Here is a 26,412-nt window from a genome sequence, read left to right on the forward strand (position 1 = left end):
CGAAAGCTAAATTCTTTGTCCAGGTGTGCCCTTCTAAAGGTTAAGCGGAGTTGTGCATGTTTGCAGAAGAGTGGAGGAAAAGAGAATGAGAATTCTTTCATCAATTCTGTGTTGGTGTCTTTTACTTAATGGACATATTTATTGAAGTAATCTAAAAGTAATCCTAAAGTAATCAGATTACGTTACATGTTTTTGGTAGTTATGTTACTGATTACAAAAATTGCCATGTAATTTGTAGTCAGTAATGGATTACATTTCAAAGTAATCTGACCCAACCCTGACTACAAACTACTCATACACAAACACAGTTATCATTCCACTGACAAAAAACATTTTATAAATGAATCCATGATTGACGTGACTGATCACCTCCTGGATAATGATTGAGTGATCACACCCAAGGATTATGGGTGATGGCAGAGCTCACTAACCTGACCCTAGCCAGATGAATTTCGTTCCCCTTAGCTCTGCCTAGCTTCACTCACATCCATCTGGGACCTCTTCCATTGAGAGTGATTTCTGCAACCGACTTTATGGTTCAGCCAATCAGGACGCAGGGCGGGAGTTTCATAGATGTGACATAGCGTAGAAGCGACTGTGAGACTGTTATTAGCGTCACGGGTTGGCTTCGATGTGAGTGGTTGAAGTAGCACGTCAATAGATGACGGACAAGTGGCTTATTCAATCATACGCAAGCATTTTTTGATTAGGCCCAGCCTTCTGAAGCAACACTTCAATGGATCGGTTCCAGATGGATGAGTGGAGCTAGGCGGAGCGAAATTCATCTGGCTAGGGTCAGGTTAAGAGCTCACTGCTGGCGTTCCATCTGCTCGTACTTCTCCATGTAAGGCCTTACCGCCTCCCACACCTGCAGAGGTCAGAGGTCAAGCACAGAGTTAGCCCCCTAGTACTGCTCAGAGGGCACTGAGCTTCTAGGACATGAGCCAAGACTAGATAAAGAGACGGAAGTGAGATAACAGAGAGAGGGGGCACTTCATTTATTAGAGATGTAGAGAGAAGGTAGTACAGGTGTTTCAGGAATGGCAAACCTCACGCTGATGATTCTAACTACCAGGCTCGGACTGGTAATCTGTACAACCGGGCAAATGCCCGGTGGGCCGGTCCACATGTGGGCTGGTGACCTCCGGGAATGTCTTTTTTTTTTTTTTTTTGAAGTTATTTAGCCTTTTTGCGGCCCGTCATGTAGGCCTAGGCCTAGCCTATAAATGCAGTTGCATCCATTTGGCTTGGGGGGTGACAGGTCAATCATTTTGGCCTCTTCATGAAAGGTTCAGTGTGTGTTACGATCGCGCCCCCCTGCCCCACCCCTCAAGTGGATTTGTCCAAGCAGCCGCTAGGTTTGTGGGGAATATAGCCTAGGCTACGAGTCCATGCATGGTAGCCTAGGCTATATAAGTGCCCTCCGCTGGCTGGTGTTCACATCATTGCAGTTTAACTGTAAACAGCAATCAGAGGTGTCTAGTTTTATTCCATAAATATATTGTTTTTATAGACGTTAGTTGCACGCGCTACCAAGAGCTTCCATTTACTGCACCATGTAGGCTACTGTAGTGCGGTTTGTCTGTCAACATAAAAAAAATCTACGGGTAGCCTACAATTTTCGCACAACTTAGTGGAAAAGTGTAGCACAGGTAAAAAAAAAAAAAATTCATTTTTGGACTCAAAAGGAACTTCAAAATATTTCCCATATAGTAGCCTTTTAGCTCACAACGACAGTGAAAGTGAAACTTGAAAAGTGGAAGTCTCTCCACCGAGTGTTACATGATAGATAGATGCACAATCAATCGCGAGTCGATGCAGGTAAAAAGTATCAGTTAGTAACGAAGGTAGCCTAATTTTGCAAAATGTGATGACGGCACACAAACTTGGGCAAAAACGTTTAGTATACACTTGTGGTGATAGCCTACAGTTAGGCCTAATGTGAATGAATCGCGGACTATAAAGAAGAAGATTTGCACCAAATAAAGGCTGTGGTTGTGTTTCTACAACATGTTGGCACAAAACGTAATTTCTGTCAACTACGATGTCCATGTTCAGTAGCCTATATTTTTCATTTAGTCAAGCAGTGACATGTGGTTTAATGCATGGGGTAACATGACGTGAGACAGACAGAAGATGAGCCTGTCTTTAGTAGCCTATCCCTGAATCCTGTCCCTCTCAAATCACTTTAAAATGGTGTGATTAGCAACTAGAATAAAAAAAAAAATCCCGGAGAGACACCCCCGGACCCCCGTGTTATTGTGATTATAATAACCTATAGGCTATAGGTCCAAATCTAAATGTTTGGGTTCAGTTTATGAAGTGTTGCTACAGCATAATACTGTGTGTTTGTTATGGGGGGAATCAGGGGGGAATTTTGGTATGGTGGGCTTGTGTGTGTGTGTGTGTGTGTGGGGGGGGGGGGGGGGGAGGAATTGCCAGGGCCGAATTTTGTTCCCAGTCTGACCCTGCTAACTACTCTTTTTTAAGTATATTTTTTGGACTTTTGCCTTTATGTCAATAGGACAGTGGAGAGAGACAGGAAGCGAGTGGGAGAGAGAGATGGGGTGGGACTGGGAAATGAAGTTGGAATGGAACCCCCATGGGCACCGAGACCGATATGTGGGATGGCGCTGCCGCTCGCGCCACAACTACTCTGTTTCTAACCAGTCTTGAGTAGGTAAAGGCGAGATCTACATTGCTCCATAGAGTAGTGTGGCTGATCTACATTGCTCCATAGAGTAGTGATCTACATTGCTCCATAGAGTAGTGTGCATTGCTCCATAGAGTAGTGTGGCTGATCTACATTGCTCCATAGAGTAGTGTACATTGCTCCATAGAGTAGTGATCTACATTGCTCCATAGAGTAGTGTGCATTGCTCCATAGAGTAGTGTGGCTGATCTACATTGCTCCATAGAGTAGTGTGCATTGCTCCATAGAGTAGTGATCTGCATTGCTCCATAGAGTAGAGTAGTGTGGCTGATCTGCATTGCTCCATAGAGTAGTGATCTGCATTGCTCCATAGAGTAGTGCGGCTGCATTGCTCCATAGAGTAGTGATCTGCATTGCTCCATAGAGTAGCTGATCTGCATTGCTCCATAGAGTAGTGATCTGCATTGCTCCATAGAGTAGCTGATCTGCATTGCTCCATAGAGTAGTGCGGCTGCATTGCTCCATAGAGTAGTGATCTGCATTGCTCCATAGAGTAGCTGATCTGCATTGCTCCATAGAGTAGTGATCTGCATTGCTCCATAGAGTAGCTGATCTGCATTGCTCCATAGAGTAGTGTGGCTGATCTGCATTGCTCCATAGAGTAGTGATCTGCATTGCTCCATAGAGTAGCTGATCTACATTGCTCCATAGAGTAGTGATCTGCATTGCTCCATAGAGTAGTGTGGCTGATCTGCATTGCTCCATAGAGTAGCTGATCTGCATTGCTCCATAGAGTAGTGATCTACATTGCTCCATAGAGTAGTGTGCATTGCTCCATAGAGTAGTGATCTGCATTGCTCCATAGAGTAGTGATCTACATTGCTCCATAGAGTAGTGTGGCTGATCTACATTGCTCCATAGAGTAGTGATCTACATTGCTCCATAGAGTAGTGTGGCTGATCTACATTGCTCCATAGAGTAGTGATCTACATTGCTCCATAGAGTAGTGTGGCTGATCTACATTGCTCCATAGAGTAGTGATCTACATTGCTCCATAGAGTAGTGCGGCTGATCTGCATTGCTCCATAGAGTAGTGTGCATTGCTCCATAGAGTAGTGATCTGCATTGCTCCATAGAGTAGTGTGGCTGATCTACATTGCTCCATAGAGTAGTGATCTACATTGCTCCATAGAGTAGTGTGGCTGATCTACATTGCTCCATAGAGTAGTGATCTACATTGCTCCATAGAGTAGTGTGGCTGATCTACATTGCTCCATAGAGTAGTGATCTACATTGCTCCATAGAGTAGTGTGGCTGATCTACATTGCTCCATAGAGTAGTGATCTACATTGCTCCATAGAGTAGTGTGGCTGATCTACATTGCTCCATAGAGTAGTGATCTGCATTGCTCCATAGAGTAGTGCGGCTGATCTGCATAGAGTAGTGTGGCTGATCTGCATTGCTCCATAGAGTAGCTGATCTGCATTGCTCCATAGAGTAGTGATCTGCATTGCTCCATAGAGTAGCTGATCTGCATTGCTCCATAGAGTAGTGTGGCTGATCTACATTGCTCCATAGAGTAGTGATCTACATTGCTCCATAGAGTAGTGTGGCTGATCTGCATTGCTCCATAGAGTAGCTGATCTGCATTGCTCCATAGAGTAGTGATCTACATTGCTCCATAGAGTAGTGATCTGCATTGCTCCATAGAGTAGTGATCTGCATTGCTCCATAGAGTAGTGCGGCTGATCTGCATTGCTCCATAGAGTAGTGATCTACATTGCTCCATAGAGTAGTGTGGCTGATCTACATTGCTCCATAGAGTAGTGATCTGCATTGCTCCATAGAGTAGTGTGGCTGATCTGCATTGCTCCATAGAGTAGTGTGCATTGCTCCATAGAGTAGTGATCTGCATTGCTCCATAGAGTAGTGTGGCTGATCTGCATTGCTCCATAGAGTAGTGCGGCTGATCTGCATTGCTCCATAGAGTAGTGTGCATTGCTCCATAGAGTAGTGTGCATTGCTCCATAGAGTAGTGATCTGCATTGCTCCATAGAGTAGTGTGGCTGATCTGCATTGCTCCATAGAGTAGTGTGCATTGCTCCATAGAGTAGTGATCTGCATTGCTCCATAGAGTAGTGTGCATTGCTCCATAGAGTAGTGATCTGCATTGCTCCATAGAGTAGTGTGGCTGATCTGCATTGCTCCATAGAGTAGTGTGCATTGCTCCATAGAGTAGTGATCTGCATTGCTCCATAGAGTAGTGTGGCTGATCTGCATTGCTCCATAGAGTAGTGATCTGCATTGCTCCATAGAGTAGTGATCTGCATTGCTCCATAGAGTAGTGCGGCTGATCTGCATTGCTCCATAGAGTAGTGTGGCTGATCTGCATTGCTCCATAGAGTAGTGATCTGCATTGCTCCATAGAGTAGTGATCTGCATTGCTCCATAGAGTAGTGATCTGCATTGCTCCATAGAGTAGTGTGGCTGATCTGCATTGCTCCATAGAGTAGTGTGGCTGATCTGCATTGCTCCATAGAGTAGTGCGGCTGATCTGCATTGCTCCATAGAGTAGTGATCTGCATTGCTCCATAGAGTAGTGTGCATTGCTCCATAGAGTAGTGATCTGCATTGCTCCATAGAGTAGTGCGGCTGATCTGCATTGCTCCATAGAGTAGTGTGGCTGATCTACATTGCTCCATAGAGTAGTGATCTGCATTGCTCCATAGAGTAGTGTGCATTGCTCCATAGAGTAGAGTAGTGTGGCTGATCTGCATTGCTCCATAGAGTAGTGTGCATTGCTCCATAGAGTAGCTGATCTGCATTGCTCCATAGAGTAGTGATCTGCATTGCTCCATAGAGTAGTGTGGCTGATCTGCATTGCTCCATAGAGTAGTGTGCATTGCTCCATAGAGTAGCTGATCTGCATTGCTCCATAGAGTAGCTGATCTGCATTGCTCCATAGAGTAGTGTGGCTGATCTACATAGAGTAGTGCGGCTGATCTACATAGAGTAGTGTGGCTGATCTACATTGCTCCATAGAGTAGTGATCTACATTGCTCCATAGAGTAGTGTGGCTGATCTACATAGAGTAGTGTGGCTGATCTACATAGAGTAGTGCGGCTGATCTACATAGAGTAGTGTGGCTGATCTACATTGCTCCATAGAGTAGTGATCTACATTGCTCCATAGAGTAGTGTGGCTGATCTACATTGCTCCATAGAGTAGTGTGCATTGCTCCATAGAGTAGTGTGGCTGATCTACATAGAGTAGTGCGGCTGATCTGCGGCTGATCTGCATTGCTCCATAGAGTAGTGATCTGCATTGCTCCATAGAGTAGTGTGGCTGATCTGCATTGCTCCATAGAGTAGTGTGGCTGATCTACATTGCTCCATAGAGTAGTGTGCATTGCTCCATAGAGTAGTGATCTGCATTGCTCCATAGAGTAGTGATCTGCATTGCTCCATAGAGTAGTGTGGCTGATCTGCATTGCTCCATAGAGTAGTGTGCATTGCTCCATAGAGTAGTGATCTGCATTGCTCCATAGAGTAGTGTGGCTGATCTACATTGCTCCATAGAGTAGTGCGGCTGATCTACATTGCTCCATAGAGTAGTGATCTGCATTGCTCCATAGAGTAGTGTGGCTGATCTGCATTGCTCCATAGAGTAGTGATCTGCATTGCTCCATAGAGTAGTGATCTGCATTGCTCCATAGAGTAGTGATCTGCATTGCTCCATAGAGTAGTGTGCATTGCTCCATAGAGTAGTGTGGCTGATCTGCATTGCTCCATAGAGTAGTGATCTGCATTGCTCCATAGAGTAGCTGATCTGCATTGCTCCATAGAGTAGTGTGGCTGATCTGCATTGCTCCATAGAGTAGTGATCTGCATTGCTCCATAGAGTAGTGCGGCTGATCTGCATTGCTCCATAGAGTAGTGATCTACATTGCTCCATAGAGTAGTGTGCATTGCTCCATAGAGTAGTGTGGCTGATCTGCATTGCTCCATAGAGTAGTGTGGCTGATCTGCATTGCTCCATAGAGTAGAGTGGCTGATCTGCATTGCTCCATAGAGTAGTGTGGCTGATCTGCATTGCTCCATAGAGTAGTGATCTGCATTGCTCCATAGAGTAGTGTGGCTGATCTGCATTGCTCCATAGAGTAGAGTGGCTGATCTGCATTGCTCCATAGAGTAGTGTGGCTGATCTGCATTGCTCCATAGAGTAGTGATCTGCATTGCTCCATAGAGTAGAGTGGCTGATCTGCATTGCTCCATAGAGTAGTGTGGCTGATCTGCATTGCTCCATAGAGTAGTGATCTGCATTGCTCCATAGAGTAGTGTGGCTGATCTGCATTGCTCCATAGAGTAGTGATCTGCATTGCTCCATAGAGTAGTGTGGCTGATCTACATTGCTCCATAGAGTAGTGATCTGCATTGCTCCATAGAGTAGTGTGGCTGATCTGCATTGCTCCATAGAGTAGAGTGGCTGATCTACATTGCTCCATAGAGTAGTGCGGCTGACAGTGGAGGTCTGCGTGAGTTTAGGGTGAGAGAGAGAGAGACTGCTCACCTTTTCCTCCAGCAGCAGCTTGTGTGCGGCCTCGATGTCAGGGCTCATGGCACGATCCTTGTCCCAAGGCCTGATGGGAAAACAGATCTCTTTAGTGGCTCTGTTGCTCCTACAGAGTTCAGCTACTCTTTGAGGTTGTGTTCTCTCTTACCTGACCACAGAGCTATGTTCATACAGAGTTACACTTTAAAGTGACCATTTTACTCTTAAAGGTCATTGTGTTCTCTCTTACCTGACCACAGAGTTACACTTTAAAGTGACCCTTTTACTCTTAAAGGTCCTGTTGTGTTCTCTCTTACCTGACCACAGAGTTACACTTTAAAGTGACCCTTTTACTCTTAAAGGTGCTGTTGTGTTCTCTCTTACCTGACCACAGAGCGGACCAGCTTGCGCACCTCCTCCAAGGGGGGTGTGGTCTTCAGAGGGAGGCGGAACTCCAGGGCCTGGCAGGCAGCTAACAGCTCAATGGCCAACACTGAGACAGAATGTAGCAGCATTGTCATACACTGGTTGTGATGGTAACAGCTCAATGGCCAACACTGAGACAGAATGTAGCAGCATTGTCATACACTGGTTGTGATGGTAACAGCTCAATGGCCAACACTGAGACAGAATGTAGCAGCATTGTCATACACTGGTTGTGATGGTAAACACATGATCAAAATAAACATCACTGAGAAGACTAAAGATTATGGCGACTTTTCTCTCTCTCTCTCTCTCTGTCTCTCTCTCTGCCTCTGTCTCTCTCTCTCTCTCTGTCCAGGGGGGTCTTACCCTGCTCCACGTGCTCCACCACCCTGAGGGCCTTGCGTGCGGCCCACCCCCCCATGGAGACGTGGTCCTCAGTAGCCGCACTGGTGGACAGAGAGTCCACTGAGGCGGGGTGACACAGCCCCTTATTCTCGGACACTGAAACACACACACACACACACACACACACGGACACACACACACACACACACCAGTATGTCAGTAACACACGCTTCACATATTTACAGGTTGTATTGTATCTTCACATACACACTCACACAAACACACACACACACACACACACCTAGAGCTGCGGCGGTACAGTGCGCGATCATGAATCCAGAGTTGAGGCCGCCCTCGTTAACCAGGAATGCAGGCAGCTCACTGAGGGAGGGGTTGCACAGTCTCTCAATGCGGCGCTCACTGATGCAGGCCAACTCATGCACACCTATAGCCAGGTAATCCAGGGCCTGCGTGTGTGTGTGTGTGTGTGTGTGTGTGTGTGTGTGTGTGTGTGTGTGTGTGTGTGTGTATGAGAGAGAGAGAGAGATTAGCCAATAAATCAGAAAAGACATGTTTACCTTTTGTAGAGAGAAATGATAGACAGAATTTGACAAATGTGACTTATTTTTGTGGAAAAAATGTGCTGGACTGGGTGGCGGTCATATTTTGTACCGCTCTGCGGTACATCTAGTTATTGACATTTTTCCTACCTTGGGAAGACATAGTGGAAGAGGCCAATGAGCTGAAGAGAGCGAAATACACTGAAATAGCAGAGGAGGCAGCCAAGTGAGGTTGGAGTGCACGATTAAGGCCTATTGAAATCGGTGCACAAGGGTTTGTGGCCAGATCTGCTATTGGCTTGCTGTCTGAATTGGGCATTTGTGGACGAAGTCTAAGGCAGGTGGTTAGTAACATGTCCTTGGCAGCAGAACGAGCAAGCGAATGGTTGTGGGTAAGGAGAAGTTACCCTTCCTGGGGTGCAAGCTTAGGTAAGCTAACTGGCTCATTCGTTTTGTGTTTGTGACGGACCGTGCTTAGCTCGATGGTGGTTGGTTAGGGTTTTTAGGGTTATGGTTCAGTCCACATCAACGGGACGGACCAACCTAGCCAACCTAGGCCATGCCTACCCGACAAACACGGGACGTCCCCCGGACCTCATGCCGACATTCACGACGTCCCCGATTGGTCCCGAACGTCATGTTCTCTAGCGGACGTTCCGGTGACCTTATTGATGTCCGGAGCAAGTTATCGTTTGGTTATTGCGTGATGTCCGGTGCAGGACTTTCTGGGGACGTCACCGTCAGGTCCCTCGGATGACATTTGCATTTGGTAATTTCAAATACCTCCTAAGGACCCGACAATAACGTTATACCGGGGACATGGGGGGGGACGTTTGTATTCACACATGGCAGCGGAGTTGAGAGCGCTCTGGCTACCGCCTGCAGGACGGAGACATCACATCCATGCACGACTTCACGTTACACGTCTGGGGATGACTAAGCCTATCTATCTATCTAGTCTCTAGCAGTAGCTGCATTAGCCTACCGTAGTCTAAGGCAACATATCATACAGTTTATGAAGTTGTGCGTCTATGAGCAAAGTAGAACCATATGTCTACTTTGCATAGACGCACAACTTCATAAACTGGGAAAAGGGTTAACGTTAAACTCAAAAGTATATGTGCTACATAATTCATGCAGACACGTTAATGTATAACGTTACAAACTAGGGAAGGGATTTTATCAAAATGTTAGCTGATGTGATGCTTGGTGTAACGTTAGCAAAGTCGCTGTTCTTAGCTTCTAGCTTAGCCTACAATGCGCTTTTCTTCAGATAACTGTCATTACGTGATGCATGTAACATGCTCTAAATAGGCAGTGGTTTATTTAACGTAGTCACATACTTATTATCTGTTTTATTTTCAGAAACACACACACGGCCGATTGGGACTGAACCGGCTTTTGGAGCTGAATACGATGCAATAAAACTAGAGAAATGTTAAAAACAGACCACGTAGCATTTGTTTAGGGTTGTCTAGAAACAGAAGTGACTACTTAATTTGTAAAGCAAAACGATCTAGCTCTACATTGCAGAAGAATTAAGGATACTGCTTCTTCATGACTTGTTTAAATATCATTGTAATTTATTTGACGCATGCTCATGTTTAAAAGTGTCACGCATAGGCCTAGCTGTCCCCAATGTTACAGCAGCTCCTTGTGGAAACAGCAAAGAGTGCACATATCCGATGAGATTTCTAACGAGGAGCAGAAGCTCTCTGCCTCACCAGAGCCTTACTGTTTATTAATAAAACAATGATATAGAATAGAAACATCAGAATCTATTTATTTCATCTTAAAGTTGTCTATGAAGAGCATTCATAGCCTAGAGAAAACAATACATTTTTCTTTATCTGCAATGTTCCAGGAAGATAGGCTTACATTTATAGGCTGTCCCTGTTTGATCACAGCAGGTCCAAGAAAACGAGTGGATATAACGTAATGCATTCTAGTTATGTTTCATGTACTTTATTTCATGTTGAGTTTTGCTTCCCAGCATGCATTGCGATTCATTTAGTATTTTTAGCTATTATTAGTTTTTAATATTTTGAAACAATATGGTTTGAACAATTTATCTTAGGCTAGCCTAGGCCTACTCTGATGATGTTTTGAACAATATGCTACGGGATATGCCCATTAAAACGTCGTATTAGTTTATTAAGAAAATGACACCGTAGATGTGAAAGCAGCACATCCTAGCCCGGTATAAATGTCCATGTCTACTCAACATCAGTGTAATGCATTCGGAGGACGTGATTTCATACATGTGTGAATATATGAGGTGAGTAAAGTTGATTGCGTAGTTGTAGATCAAGTCATTAGTGCGTGTTCATGTTCCGTCTACCTCTCTCCTAGCAACGCTGAGATTTACAGGATGTAATACCATACCAAATTGCGCTTAATGTTTTTTTTTTTTTACCATTGCAGAAATATAAACGTTGCGCGCATAACGTCACGGTGACCATTACAGGACGTCCTCTCAAAGTCTCGTGGACGTCTTTTAGACCTCCCGAACAGAGGTCCGCAGGACGTAAAGGGAACCCTACACAATGTCGAGGAGGTGACGTTCGCCAGGGACCTTTAGGGGACGTCGCCAGGACTTTATTTTGTTTACTGGGTAGGCAGGTTAAGAGTATTTTGGGTATTGGATATTTCAGTGTGGTAATATGGTGGCAGCATGGAGGGGAGTGTCTCCAGGACGCTGGTTTCACTGTTAAGCCTTCATGAGGTGTCGTGGTAGCCTGGAAACCAGACTCTCTGACTTCGCAGAGAATCTGGCTTAGATCCATAGGCATACGTTTATTTCCGGGTGGGAGGGCACAGTTTGAGGTTTAAAATCATTGGAGTTCCTTTGAACCGCTTTGAACCAATCACTAACAACCGGCGTTTCGTCATACAGAGAAGTTTGTCTGCATCACGCCCATAACAAGCAAGCTGCATCTTATCAGCAAACACTCACACGTTTCATCTGCATCTGATCAGCAAACAGTCACACGTTTCATCTGCATCTGATCAGCAAACAGTCACACGTTTCATCTGCATCTGATCAGCAAACAGTCACACGTTTCATCTGCATCTGATCAGCAAACACTCACACGTGAACATCTGCATCTGATCAGCAAACAGTCACACGTTTCATCTGCATCTTATCAGCAAACAGTCACACGTTTCATCTGCATCTGATCAGCAAACACTCACACATGAACATCTGCATCTGATCAGCAAACAGTCACACGTTTCATCTGCATCTGATCAGCAAACACTCACACATGAACATCTGCATCTGATCAGCAAACAGTCACACGTTTCATCTGCATCTTATCAGCGAACAGTCACACGTTTCATCTGCATAACTCTCGCCAAAATGCATCATATAGTGTTTTGTGAATGTACCCAAGTCAAACTTTCATATAAATGCATAAGTACGTCCAAAGCGCCAATTTTAACCTTGTATGCCTTGTCGTTTTCGGGTGAAATGACCTTTTGAATGGGAATCCTATAGGACCACTACTTTTTTGATACAATTGCGTCAAAATCGCTATTTTTCAAACACTACGAAGGCTCGACACAACATGAAACTTTGATCGAAGTATCATCAGTGTCTCTATACATGAACTCGAGCATTGAGAACATTGTTGGTGTACACAGAGTTTACTAAAAGAGAGGTTTTGAACAACTCACTTGTTTTTTCTGCTCGCTGCCATCTTGCCATCTTGCAAGGAGTTGTCCAAAATCTTTTTTAGTAAACTACGTGTAAACGAACAATGTTCTCAATGCTCGAGTTCATATGTAGAGACACTGATGATGCTTCGATCAAAGTTTCATGTTATGTCAAGCCTTCTTAGTGTTTGAAAAATAATGATTTTGACGAGACCATGTAGCCTAGGCTACTAAACTAAAGTTTGACTCGGGTACGTTCGTAGCCTATTTCAAGTGACAAAATCTATGACTAAAGTTTAGCTGACGATATAACATCCTACTCGACTGTGACTTCGTTCGTGACACTCCTGTTAATAGGCTAAACAAGAAAGAGCTAAAATAACTCACCAACCTTATTTGCGCCTTTTATTCACATATGATTAAAGATTTCATTTTCGCTCCCTACGTTGATATATTCCAAGCGGTCTGCTTCAGGGGCGGGGACGTAGTAATTGAAACACCATGCCTGGGTAACGTAATCGCTCTCAGGGACACCCTCTGTTCGCTGGTTGGTCGGCTGCCCAACTACCGAAGTAAACGAGGGCGAATCAACCTATTCCAGACGAAGTACTGTAGGTGTCACATCCACGCTATCCCAGCCCTCTGTTCCAGCTCCAGTCCCTGCAGCTACTCCAGTCCGGCTTCCTGCCCAACCAGCATATGCAGATCCAATCCGTTCATCCTCCCCAGAATCTTAGTTTGCCTACATTAGTGTCCCGCCTTGTTCAGTGCCCACCTGTTTCCAATCCTAATTAAGTTCCTATTTAAACCCTGGACTCTCTGTGTGTGTTGTCGATTATTATTTGTGGATTCAGCGTGAAGCTCTGTGAGAAGAAGTTACCTTTTGTCGTGTTTGCCCACTGTGGCCTTTTGTTTTGTTAAGTAAAGTAACGCCTTGAGCGTCTGCATCCTAATAACCTCGTTTCAAGTCCTTGTTTGTGATAGTAGGGAAAAGACTTCGAGCGGAAGTACGTAGGCAGGCCGAGGCCAGGCTAGTGTCGTGGGCCTAACTTAACGAAACATCGGTGAATGAGGGTGCCCACTTGATAATCCCAAAGACATGCCGCATACTATATACTGCTGTTGGATGGGCCATTTGTCTTGTGTTTGTGACCATTGGTTGGCAGATTTGTGGTTAGCGTGCTTTTTTAAGTTAATTTGAGTAGGGACTTCTGAATGTGTTTTTACCTTGGATTTTGGCACAAGGGATTATAACGTCTAATCCTGAAATGCTTAATAAATACTGAATTGTGTGTAGTTAAAATATCACAGAAGGGCAATTTTTGGCAAAGCATAAAAATATCAGAAATGTTGGTATATTTTGGTGTTACCAACATTTCTGATATTTTTATGCTTGGCCAAAAATTGTCCCTCTGTGATATTTTCACCTTATCTAGAAATACAATCCATAGAGGTGTGTGTGTGTGTGTGTGTGTGTGTGTGTGTGTGTGTGTTTTCATGTCTGTGCACCTTCGCTGGGTATTCTCCATGAAAGTTTCCTCCAGAGATAGTAATTCCTCTCTCAGCAAACACCAGCTGTAAGAGATGCCAGAGCTCTCATATCATGTAAGAGATGCCAGAGTTTATCAGCTGTAAGAGATGCCAGAGCTCTCATATCATGTTCAGTTTGAGCAAGAATTGGAACACAACATATAAACATTAGTACCAATGAGAACTTTAACCTTATTATTTAATTTGATATCCTTTAGTAAACATGTGTAGGTGTAGTTGATAAAGTGTGGCTGTAATGGGACCACATGGTGTAATGCAGGCTGTAATGGGACCACATGGTGTAGTGCAGGCTGTAATGGGACCACATGGTGTAATGCAGGCTGTAATGGGAGCACATGGGGCACATTGATGAGGACATGAGTGGGCATACCGGGTTGTCTGTAGCACTGTTGAGCTCAGTGGTCAGGATCTTCTTCACGAAGGCAATGGTGTCATTTGCAATCCCATGCACCTGTGAGAGATGTACCGAGACAACAGTAGGGTGAGTGTGTTTTGTGTTTGTGTGTGTGTTAGAGAGTGAGTGAAGGCAATGGTGTCATTTGCAATCCCATGCACCTGTGAGAGATGTACCGAGACAACAGTAGTGTGTGTGTTTTGAGTGTGTGTGTTAGAGAGTGAGTGAGTGAGTGTGTGTGTGTTTGTGGGTTCATCTCAAAGCTCTATGTGCATACGGCCTCTCTCCTTGGTCCTCCAGCTCGTGCCCCGGAAATTATTCAAAGCTCGACGTCATTGCGAGGACGTCTCAATTCATCTAATTGCAACCAGAGGAGGCAAGACAGGAGAGAGGAGGAGAATAGAGATCAGAAAGCTGGATGCCGCATTGTCCGGCGAGTTCTATTAGGTGGCATAGGCTACGCTGTGAACGCGGCCGCCATATTGCTGGGGGCAAACACCTTCCTGTCTATGGGCAACACTTGGGGGCAAACACCTTACTGTCTATGGGCAACACTTGGGGGCAAACACCTTACTGTCTATGGGCAACACTTGGGGGCAAACACCTTACTGTCTATGGGCAACACTTGCCGGCAATCAGAGACACATGATTTCCAGTCAGAGTCACATGCTCCTCCATTGGCCTCCAGTTATTGTTGCCCCCACCAAGATGGCGGCGCTATTTTCGCACGTTCTGGAACCCAATACTGTATCTAGCTTTCTAACATCTATGAGGTGGAAGGACTGATATGCGAGGAAACACAAGAGTATCCTTTCAGTCGTAATTGTATGATCATTGGTCCAGGCTGCCAAGGTTAAAAGTTCCCTCCCACGTCTGGCAACTTTCGGTTTCAAACAAGTTCATAGGGATTTATTTGCGACAATAAACTAATAGATAGACCAAGAAAAGACCTTTATATGCTGGAATTATTATGAACTACAGTACCATGCAAACTAAAAAAAAAAAAGTTCATGCCTGTTTTGTTCACGCATTGTATAATAAGTATTCATTTATGTCTCGAGAACATCATTACCTCATTATCACTGTCAATAAGTGGGAAGAGTCCATGTTCATATGATATTTTTAGGCTTTAGTATAAGCTCACATTCTCTGCAATTTGTGTGTCTGTTTATTCTAGCCTAAGGGTGATGCGCTGCATCATCAGTAGTTGACGTCTCTTAAAAGTGATGCGTGAGTGACCAGGATGTTTAATTTCTCATATCTGTCTCTCCTATCTCCTATCGTTCCTTCCTTATTTCCTTCACAAAATGAATTAGAAGGAGGGGTTAGGAAAAGAGGTGTGTGTGTGTGTGTGTGTGTGTGTGTGAAGGAGGGGTTAGGATAAGAGGTGTGTGTGTGTGTGTGTGTGTGTGTGTGAAGGAGGGGTTAGGATAAGAGGTGTGTGTGTGTGTGTGTGTGTGTGTGTGTGTGAAGGAGGGGTTAGGATAAGAGGTGTGTGTGTGTGTGTGTGTGTGTGTGTGTGTGTGAAGGAGGGGTTAGGATAAGAGGTGTGTGTGTATGAGATATGTATGAGCCCTGTGTGTGTGTGTGTGTATGTGTGTATGTATGTGTGTGTGTGTGTGTGTGTGTGTGTGTGTGAGCCCTGTGTGTGTGTGTGTATGTGTGTGTGTGAGCCCTGTGTGTGTGTGTGTGTGTGTGTATGTGTGTGTGTGTGTATGAGCCCTGTGTGTGTATGTGTGTGTGTGTGTGTGTGTGTGTATGTGTGTGTGTGTGTATGAGCCCTGTGTGTGTGTGTGTGTATGTGTGTGTATGAGCCCTGTGTGTGTGTGTGTGTGTGTGTATGAGATGTGTATGAGCCCTGTGTGTGTGTGTGTGTGTGTGTGTGTATGAGCCCTGTGTGTGTGTGTGTGTATGAGCCCTGTGTGTGTGTGTGTGTGTGTGTGTGTGTGTGTATGAGATGTGTATGAGCCCTGTGTGTGTGTGTGTGTGTGTGTGTGTGTGTATGAGCCCTGTGTGTGTGTGTGTGTGTGTGTGTGTGTGAGCCCTGTGTGTGTGTGTATGAGCCCTGTGTGTGTGTGTGTGTGTGTGTGAGTGCGTATGCGTATGTGTGTGTGTGTGAGCCCTGTGTGTGTGTATGAGCCCTGTGTGTGTGTGTGTGTGTGTGTGTGTGTGTGTGTGTGTGTGTGAGCCCTGTGTGTGTGTGTGTGAGCCCTGTGTGTGTGTATGAGCCCTGTGTGTGTGTGTGTGTGTAAGCCCTGTGTGTGTGTATGAGCCCTGTGTGTGTGTGTGTGTGAGCCCTGTGTGTGTGTGTGTATGAGCCCTGTGTGTGTATGTGTGTGTGTGTGTGTGTGTGAGTGCGTATGTGTGTGTGTGTGTGTGTGTGTGTGTGTGTGTGTGTGTGTGTGCGTATGTGTGTGTGTGAGCCCTGTGTGTGTGTGAGTGCGTATGTGTGTGTATGAGCCCTGTGTGTGTGTGTGTGTGTGTGTGTGTGAGTGTGTGTGTGTGTGTGTATGAGCCCTGTGTGTGTGTTAAATGTGTGTTCTCACCTGAGGACAGCAGCGTAATGTGTAAGCATCCTGAACCTGATCATATGCGCCCCCTGCAGGACACATATAGAATAGACATACTGTGGAATAGATGTTATACATATATCCTCATACAGCACACACAGATGTCTTAATCATTCCATTCATATTTGCATTGTGTTCATGTGTGTGTGTGTGTGTGTGTGTGTGAGAAAGAGAGAGATAGAGAGAGAGAGAGAGACTCACCTGTGATCTCAGAAGGGTGAAGGGCATCTGTGTGTGTGTGTGTGTGTGTGAGAGAGAGCGAGAGAGAGACTCACCTGTGATCTCAGAAGGGTGAAGGGCATCTGTGTGTGTGTGTGTGTGAGAGAGAGCGAGAGAGAGACTCACCTGTGATCTCAGAAGGGTGAAGGGCGGAGGGCAGTACAGAACGCATACGGAAGGCCACCTCCATCTGACCGGGCTGAGGCTTCGCAGCGTGGAGATCTGAGAATGAACAGGGAACATGTTACACACACTATGTACACACACACACACACACACGCGTACACACAGTACACACAGTACACACACACACATACACACACACACATACACACACACACACACACACACACACACACACATGTACACACACACACACACATGTACACACAGTACACACACACACACACATGTACACACAGTACACACACACATGTACACACAGTACACACACGCACACATCAACACACACACTATGTACACACACACACACACACACACGTACACACAGTACACACACACACATACACACACACACACACACACACACACATGTACACACACACACACACATGTACACACAGTACACACACATACACATGTACACACATGTACACACAGTACACACACACACACACACACACATCAACACACACACATGTACACACACACACACATCAACACACACACATGTACACACACACACACACACGTACACACAGTACACACACACACACACACACACACACACACACACACACATGTACACACACACACACATGTACACACACACACACATGTACACACAGTACACACACACACACACACACATCAACACACACACATGTACACACAACGTGCTCAGCAAGAAAGTCAATTCCCCATGGAGGACAGAAGACACACTGATAGCATGAAGACCAGAGGTGGGCAAACTGCGGCCCACGGGCCGGATCCGGCCCGCCGAGCACTTTCATTTGGTTATCAGGCTGCTCGCTATTTTTTTTCCTGCGAAAGAGACGACGTTGGTTAGCTTTACTGCAAACTGCTTTTCACTCTCCTTAGATAACGTTTAAAATGTCAATGTCAAAACATCATGTTAAATAGAGATAACATGTTAAACTAAGTTAACTCTTAGTTATCTCCTTTGCAGCAGATCTAACGTGAACATTATGCAATCCATTTAATTGGGAACGCGTCTGCACTCACGAGAGGGAGAGAGATCCGCAGGTTCCAGCTGGCTTGTGATTGTTGATAATTGGTATCTCCTTCTTATAAGAAACTTTTAAAAGGAAATCATGAAGGCAACAGTAGTTCCCACTACTGACCATTTAAAAACTGTGAGAGGGCCCAGCCGTAGGTACAGCACTAGCTATAGCGGAGCAGGCAGAAGATCATTGAGAAATAAACGTGAATTAAAGCGACTGTCTTAAAGCGACAGTGCACAATTTATACATTTGTTAAACAGCATAAAATTAGCATTATTTTTAAGCAATTCATATTTTAAAACAAATACTTTTCATACTAAATTATAGGCTATAAAAATGTATTTTTTTATGCGTGTGTCGTGTGTGTGTGGGGGGGGGGAGGGGGAGGGGGGTTGTTGTGCGACCCGCCCGGCCAATTTTCAAAACCCAACGTGGCCCTTGAGCCAAAAAGTTTGCCCACCCCTGATGTAGACACACAAACATCTGAATAAAAATGGGCATACAGTACAGATGCACAGGCAGGCAGTACCCTTGTCATAGGCTTTGTTGGTCCCTTTGAGCGACTCCAGGGTGAGGGCAGCCACAATGTCAGCTTGACGTGCGATGGCCTGTGCTCTCTCCAACGCCTCCGAACCCAGAGATGAGATCATCTGAGTCCCGTTGATCAGAGCTATACCCTAAAGAACCAGGAGACACAAGGAACCGGAGACGCAGAACAAGGGGAGGTTTGACTGACCCCATGCAAAAGACACAGAACAAGGGGAGGTTTGACTGACCCAATGCAAAAGACACAGAACAAGGGGAGGTTTGACTGACCCCATGCAAAAGCTTGAAGGTATCTACATAAGAGTGACATGACACTGTCATAATCCTAACCCTAACCCTAACCCTAACTTTGATTTGGTTGATGGTTAATTTCGCAAAATAGGCTATCAACAGAAGAAAGTGGAGAGTCCACTTTTATTGCAGCTTTTCCAACTCTGTTTTCATTTGAATTACAGCGTTCTGCCAGTCATGTGTTCATGTGAAACTGAAAGCAACATCGTATATAATGTAATATGCAAAAACGTAAAAGATTGTGGGCATTTTATGACACGGAATATCCCATCTGCCTAATTAGATTGCAGTCGCATTGGCACATATCCGATTCATATCTGATTTATTTCCACATATGAATGAAGCCTGAAACCGATCTGGAAATAGGAATCAATGTTCTTTTTTCCCTGTTTACACATCCAGCCTGGACATCAGAATTGTGCCACATATTACAGTAGGTCATATTACATTGGGTCATATTTAACAGAATTGGGTCATATTTTACTGAAATGGGTCATATTTTACTGACCGAATTGGGTCATATTTAACTGAATTAGATCATATTTAACTGACCGAATTGGATCATATTTAACTGAATTGGATCATATTTAACTGACCGAATTGGGTCATATTTAACTGAACTGGGTCATATTTAACTGAATTGGATCATATTTAACTGAAATGGTGTAAACATAGCCTGTTTTCTGTGTGGCTTGTTTGACAGTCTTTCTGTTTATCAACATAATTGACCTATCGCTACTCGACAATCTACCATCTCACTTTTAATGAATTTAGTGAAAAGGTGTAATATGGAGCAAAGAAGAAAGCATTGCTGGTGTCAATGAAAATTGATCTCAGTACCTCTTTTGGCTTTAGCTTGATTGGAGTTAGGCCATGGCCTTGCAGAACCTGCAGGGATGACATGGTGTTGTTACTATGGATACTGTACATAGCTTGACATGGTGTTGTTACTATGGGTGGGTACGCATCTGTTAGTAGTTTTATTTGGTATACTGCACATAGCTATGACATGTTGTTGTTACTATGGATACTGCACATAGCTTGACATGATGTTGTTACTATGGATACTGCACATAGCTATATCATATCATATCCCATGATTTATTTATGCTTAATTTCACAATGCTGAGATGCTCTACTGTGCCCGTAGGAGTGCATGTGCTCGTTAGTTTGTGAGAAGAGTGAGAGATGGAGGGAGGGAAAGAGAGAGTGAGGGATGGAGGGAAAGAGAGAGAGTGAGGAATGGAGGGAGGGAAAGAGAGAGTGAGGGATGGAGTGTGAGGGAAAGAGAGAGAGAGAGAGGGATGGAGTGTGAGGGAAAGAGAGAGAGAGGGATAGAGTGTGAGGGAGAGAGAGAGAGAGGGATGGAGGGTGAGGGAGAGAGAGAAAGAGGGATGGAGTGTGAGGGAAAGAGAGAGAGAGGGATAGAGTGTGAGGGAAAGAGAGAGAGAGAGGGATGGAGTGTGAGGGAAAGAGAGAGAGAGGGATAGAGTGTGAGGGAAAGAGAGAGAGAGGGATGGAGGGTGAGGGAGAGAGAGAGAGAGGGATGGAGGGTGAGGGGTACCCACAGCTTTGGCGTCGGCCCAGCCGCTCTGTGGAGACCACATGAGTCCTTCTCCCATCAGCCCCAGCGTGAGGTGGGCAAGAGGAGCCAGATCCCCACACGCCCCCACTGTACCCTTCTCAGGTACCCAGGACAGGCACGACGCTACACACACACACACACGCACGCACGCACATACACACACGCACGCACGCACACATCGCACACATGCACACACGCACACACACACACACACATGCACGCACGCACACGCACGCACGCACACACCAGAGGTGGAAAGTAACGAAATACATTTACTCACGTTACTGTATTGAGTAGTTTTTCTGTGTATTTTGTATTTTTTAAGTAGTTTATAAAATCGGTATTTTAAATTTTACTTGATTACATTTTGAGCGAAGTATTGTACTTCGCTACATCAAAAGTCCCATCCGTTACTTGAGTAAACAAAAAAAGTTAAGACTAACGAAAACAGAAAGGGAGAGAAAAGTAATCCCGCCCTAAACCACTAGCCTAGTGATAATGATCAGCATGTAGCCTACAACAGGACATGAATCAAGCTGGCGCCATGCATTCTTTCTGAAAGTGATGGGAGATGGAGCTGGATCACGAAATGCATCAGATTACATGTGTAGCCTAACCTATGAAAGTGTATTTTCCGCTATTTCAATGGGTTGTCTCAGTTCGTTTTAGCACTAATGATAGCGGAGATATTCAAGCAAACACCATGGGATTTCGTGTTTTGACGTTTGTGCTCACCTTTCTTTGGAAAGAAGTTTATTAGCAGTTGTTTCCCCTCATTTTGATGTCTCTCTTTTTAATAACCTGACTTGGCTTTCTTGGAGAAAGACATTGCACCAGCAGCACAACAATTAGCGGTCCACTACTAGCAATGCTCAACTAAATAAACAAAAGATAGACTACCTTATGAATCGTGAAGGCGGACTAAACCATTTAGCTCTTTAGCAAGGGAGAGTGAGAGTGACCTTAGACAGTTTTCACTGTTTTGTATACAAAATCCAGTCAGTCAAACTTTAAATTTCGTCTGACATTCATTTTGACATTTAATTTGGAAGTTAAAATATTCAGGTAAAATAAATATATGGTGGACATATAGTCATATATATTTTCAGTAATTAACTTAAACTTCCAGTGAGTCTATTCGAAATTTTCACCACACATTATATTAACACACATATAAAAAATCCAAAACATAAGAGTTATGTGTATTAAATTGGAATGACACAGGAAAAAAGTATTGAACGTGCCTACTGAAATTTCTTCAATACTTTGTGGAAAAGCCTTTAGACAGCTTCAAGACATTTCCTGTATGACAAAAGGTATTAGTCACAGTATCAGGTGTGATTTTGGTCCATTGTTCTAAACAGATTCCAGGGGTCCCTCTTGTGAATCCTGATCTTTAGTTACTTCCAGAACTGTTTAATTGAATTTAATTGAATTGGCTGCCTTCAAGTCTTTCTGGAGCTTTCTCCGAGTGGTCCTTGGCTCTTGGAATTGACTATCCTTCTGACTCCCTGGTCAGAAATATTGCGTGGCCAGTTGATGATGCAGTGATGTTTCTTCCACTTGCAGATAATGGCTCCCATGCTGCTTACTGAAGATTCTGAAGTTTTGAAATGCATCTGTAACCAGTTTCATTGATATGTTTTGCAACAATAAGGTTGCAAAGGTCTTGGGAGAGCTTTTTGCTTTTATCCATCATGAAATGTTTCTTGTGTGACACCTTGGTAATGAAAAACCTTTTTATAGCCTATCAATATGTAGGCTGCTAACCAAGCTTATATTAATTTGCACAGATAGAAAGGATAACTACTCTAACTACTTACAGATTCCAGCTCGTTCCTTTCCTTTCCTTGCCTTAGTGCTTTTTCTTAGCTTGTTCAATACTTTTTCCCTGTGTTATTCCACTTCATTACACATGACTACTTATGGAGTTGTTTGGATTTTTTATGTGTGGATTACCTGAGTTATTAATGCCTGGTGAAAATGTTGTACCCCCTGTATTCCACTTTTCAAGGGCCCTCTCCTCCATTGGGGCCCTATACTTCCCACTCTCCCCCCTAGTTCGACGCCCTTTAATCTGCTGAACCTTCTGCTCATTTCCAAATATAAAAAAACTCTCTGCAACTCAACATTAGCCTGCCTGCCTCAGCTGCCTGTGAGGGGCTTTTCAGTTTTTCAGTGCTGGATTACTGTTCATTGCAACGCGACGCAAGGATGAGTGCAACTAACTTTGAAAATCAACTACTGCTCAAACTTAAAGGAGAACTCTGGTGATTTTTCACATAGATCTCCATTTCTCAACGTCACCGAGTACTGTCGGTATGAACAAAACTGAAACAATCGGTTTTACCTAGCTCGAGTTGCTGCAGCTACAGCGCTACACACTAGGAGCATGAACATGGCTGCCTTAGCTGCTGGCTGCAGCAACTCGAGCTAGGACCAAAGTCCTTTTCAGGCAAGTACCTCCACTCCACTCGGCAGCCATATTGCAAAACTTTTTGGGCACTTATCGTGCATCTATTTCGGCAGAAATGCGTGTGCGTAAGGCTTCACGACACCAATCTTGCTCCAGCAGCGAGATCACAACAGATGATTGGCACGATGGCACTCAATGTATTTTACAACACACCACATGATTGGCTCAATGTATTCACATGTCAACGTTTTGCTGCGGAAGGGTTGTGATATTTTGTATACAACTGACTAACCCCATGCATTACTATGGAGTATGTTTTGAGTGCTGTATCTCCTCATTACAAAGTCTCTGGTAAAACTGGTTGTTCTGGTACCCCCCCCCCCATAAAAAAAGTAACTAAGTAACTTTTACTTAAAGTACATTTTAAATTAACTACTTTTTACTTTTACTTAAGTACATTTTCAGATCGGTATTTTAACTTGTACTTGAGTAATATTTCATCAAGGTATTGGTACTTTTACTTGAGTACAATATTTTCGTACTTTTTCCACCTCTGGCACACACACACACAAACACACACACACACATATATATATAGCTTCATATCATATCATGTATACATGAAGAGATACATTTTATGAAACGCATTTGTGTTAATACTAGTGCTGTCAGTTAAACGCGTTATTAACGGCTTTAACGTAAACCTATTTTAACGGCGTCAATTTTTTTAGGGCGAGATTAACATTCTTTTTGGTTAAACAAACTTTGTAGTTTTTTCACATGCTGTTGCAACAACTAGTAACGTTAGAACAACTACAACACCACACTGGATCTAGCTAGACGGTGCTGCACGTACACGCCCCCTTTTAGGGGAAAGGGAGCTGTTTGGATAATGGAACCCTATGCTGCATACAAGTGGGGAGCGAAAAGGGCTTATACTTACTACATCTTGAAACAAGGGGCAGCCGTGGCCTACTGGTTAGCACTCTGGACTTGTAACCGGAGGGTTGCCGGTTCGAGCCCCGACCAGTGGGCTGCGGCTGAAGTGCCCTTGAGCAAGGCACCTAACCCCTCACTGCTCCCCGAGTGCCGCCGTTGAAGCAGGCAGCTCACTGCGCCGGGATTAGTGTGTGCTTCACCTCACTGTGTGTTCACTGTGTGCTGTTTGTGTTTCACTAATTCACCGATTGGGTTAAATGCAGAGACCAAATTTCCCTCACAGGATCAAAAAAGTATATATACTTATATATAATATACAAACGTGAATAAAAGGCACAAAATAATGTTGCTGTAAGAGTTATCTGTGTGTTTATGGGATAAATGTGACCATGTTCCTATGGTTTGCTCTTTCTAGTTTACAGGAGTGTCACGAATGTATCGATAGGCACAGTCAAACTGCCCGTGGCTGACTATAACCAAAGTCCTTTTAGGCAAGTCCCTCCACTCAGCTGCCATTTGACAACGCTTTTTGGGCACTCGTCGGGCATCCATTTCGGCAGAAATGCGCATGCGCAAGGCTTCACGACACCAATCTTGCTCCAGCGGCGAGATCACAACACATCATTGGCACGATGTCTTCACAACACACCATATGATTGGCTCAATGTATTCACATGTCGACGTTTTGCCCAGGAAGGGGTGGGATATGTGTAGACAACGGCCATATTGGCGTGACAAACTAGCCCCATGCATTTCTATGGAGTATTTTTTGAGTGCTGTGTCTCCACATTAGAAAGTCTCTGCTATAACTATGTTCAGCAAGCTTAACTTTACATGTCATAACATCAACTAAACATAAGTCACACATTCATTCTATCACTTGTAATATGAACGTAGCCTATTTCCTACAACTACAGTAGGTGAGATAATTGGCTATGTTATACTGAAGTTCCACAGTTAGCTAGCTAGCAAGCTAACCGTTTTGCATGGGATATTATGGTAAGTGTACATGCTAAATTTGTTCTCAACATGGGGTATTGCAAACGAATTAGGTTGGTAATGTACATAATTTTGACATGAGTAAGTTACATAAACATAATTCTTCATAACTGCCGTGTTAGTAAAATGATTGAATGTCCTGTGAATTAAAAATAGATGTAACGTCAACGTGTGATTATTAGCTGTCTTTCCCATTGGAATCATGTTTTCCTCTAAAATGGGGCGTGATGCAGATTAAATGTATCTTTATGATGATGCGCCGTTAGTAGGCTACGTAAAGGCATGCTGCACACACTTGTTTGGGCTTACGAGCCGGCCAAAGAGTAGAAGCCTAGGCTGACGCATTAAATGTGTGCCGCCAAAGAGTCTTTCACCGTCACTTGTTCTGTTATCAACATTCCTCTTTGGCTGCTACTATTTGCGATGCACTCTGCTTTCGACATTCATTTACATTAGATTTCATTCTTTTCAATACAACTCCGCACACCAGCATCGCACTTTGCCGCCGTGTAAATCATGATTCAGTTATATTTGGTCGACGCCGCTCCATAAAATCCATTGTTCATCCAGTGTTTGCCTGTTAAAAACTTTGGCGCTGATGTGTGTGGCAAGTGACAGTGCACCATAGACTGTAGGCCTATAAAATGGCAATGCACTCATGTCCAAAAGTTCCTTATTTTCAACTGAACTCAAAGATAATGAATATAGTATGAATATAATATTTTCTGTTTGTTATGCCCTTTATAATGTGTGTAGGCCTACATGTTGTGCACGCACTTCTGCAGTAGCATTTATTTCAGTTTATATCAGCTCAATTTCTGAAAAATATTGTGTTGCCTCAGGTCTGCTGCACATCTTTTGAAATTTGATTTGAAATAATCAAATAGACTTACGTCTTAAAGTTCAGTTAATAAAGTAACTTGCTTTGCTTTCATTTGAATCCCAATCAAGATACACAATAATTGCTTTATTGTTAATATGGACTCCTGGAAAGTTCAGAAATGCAAAATAATAGAATTGATAAAATATGTGATTAATCGTGATTAACTATAGGAATTCAGCGATTAATCGTGATTAAAATTTTTAATCGTTTGACAGCATACATAATACAGTATGTGTGCATGCTGATTTGCAACAGTTTGACTCCATCTTTATGGCGTTGTTCTGACTCCATAGACTCCTTGCTTTAACTCACCATTGAAGGCAGCTACAATGCCCTGAAGAGTTTCCATGGAAACGCCACTGTAGCCTTTGGCCAGTACGTTGATTCTGAGAGCGAGAAGCATGCGAGTCCTTTCAGGAGTCAGAGGGGCACCAACACCTGTAGACACACACACACAACTATGAGCAGATGCCCAAATGCAAACACATACAGCATAATGCAAACACACACAGCATAATGCAAAACACACACAGCATAATGCTTGCAGCAATATTCATGACATATTGTAGGCTAGAAATGAATGAATTACCAGCACTGTGAGAGCGGATCAAGTTATCTTGAA

At 44.0% G+C, this 26,412-nt stretch overlaps 1 protein-coding gene across 1 annotated transcript; it reads right to left on the reverse strand.

The window, feature by feature from the left end:
• Positions 1-305: 305 nt before the first annotated feature.
• LOC121698609 (histidine ammonia-lyase-like) lies at positions 306-26,412 on the reverse strand. The gene is made up of 15 exons (XM_042080855.1): positions 26,380-26,412; positions 26,103-26,228; positions 20,537-20,676; positions 19,809-19,856; positions 18,661-18,808; positions 17,053-17,148; positions 16,684-16,736; positions 14,114-14,194; positions 13,702-13,767; positions 8,277-8,442; positions 7,997-8,131; positions 7,589-7,697; positions 7,223-7,292; positions 814-868; positions 306-428 (listed from the first exon to the last, which is right to left on the reverse strand). Exons 2-15 carry the CDS (start codon positions 26,191-26,193, stop codon positions 424-426), a joined length of 1,263 nt encoding a protein of 420 aa, XP_041936789.1. The 5' UTR covers positions 26,194-26,228; positions 26,380-26,412; the 3' UTR covers positions 306-423.

The sequence above is a fragment of the Alosa sapidissima genome, chromosome 23 (genome assembly GCF_018492685.1).
Source record: "Alosa sapidissima isolate fAloSap1 chromosome 23, fAloSap1.pri, whole genome shotgun sequence".
NCBI classification, from domain to species: domain Eukaryota; kingdom Metazoa; phylum Chordata; class Actinopteri; order Clupeiformes; family Clupeidae; genus Alosa; species Alosa sapidissima.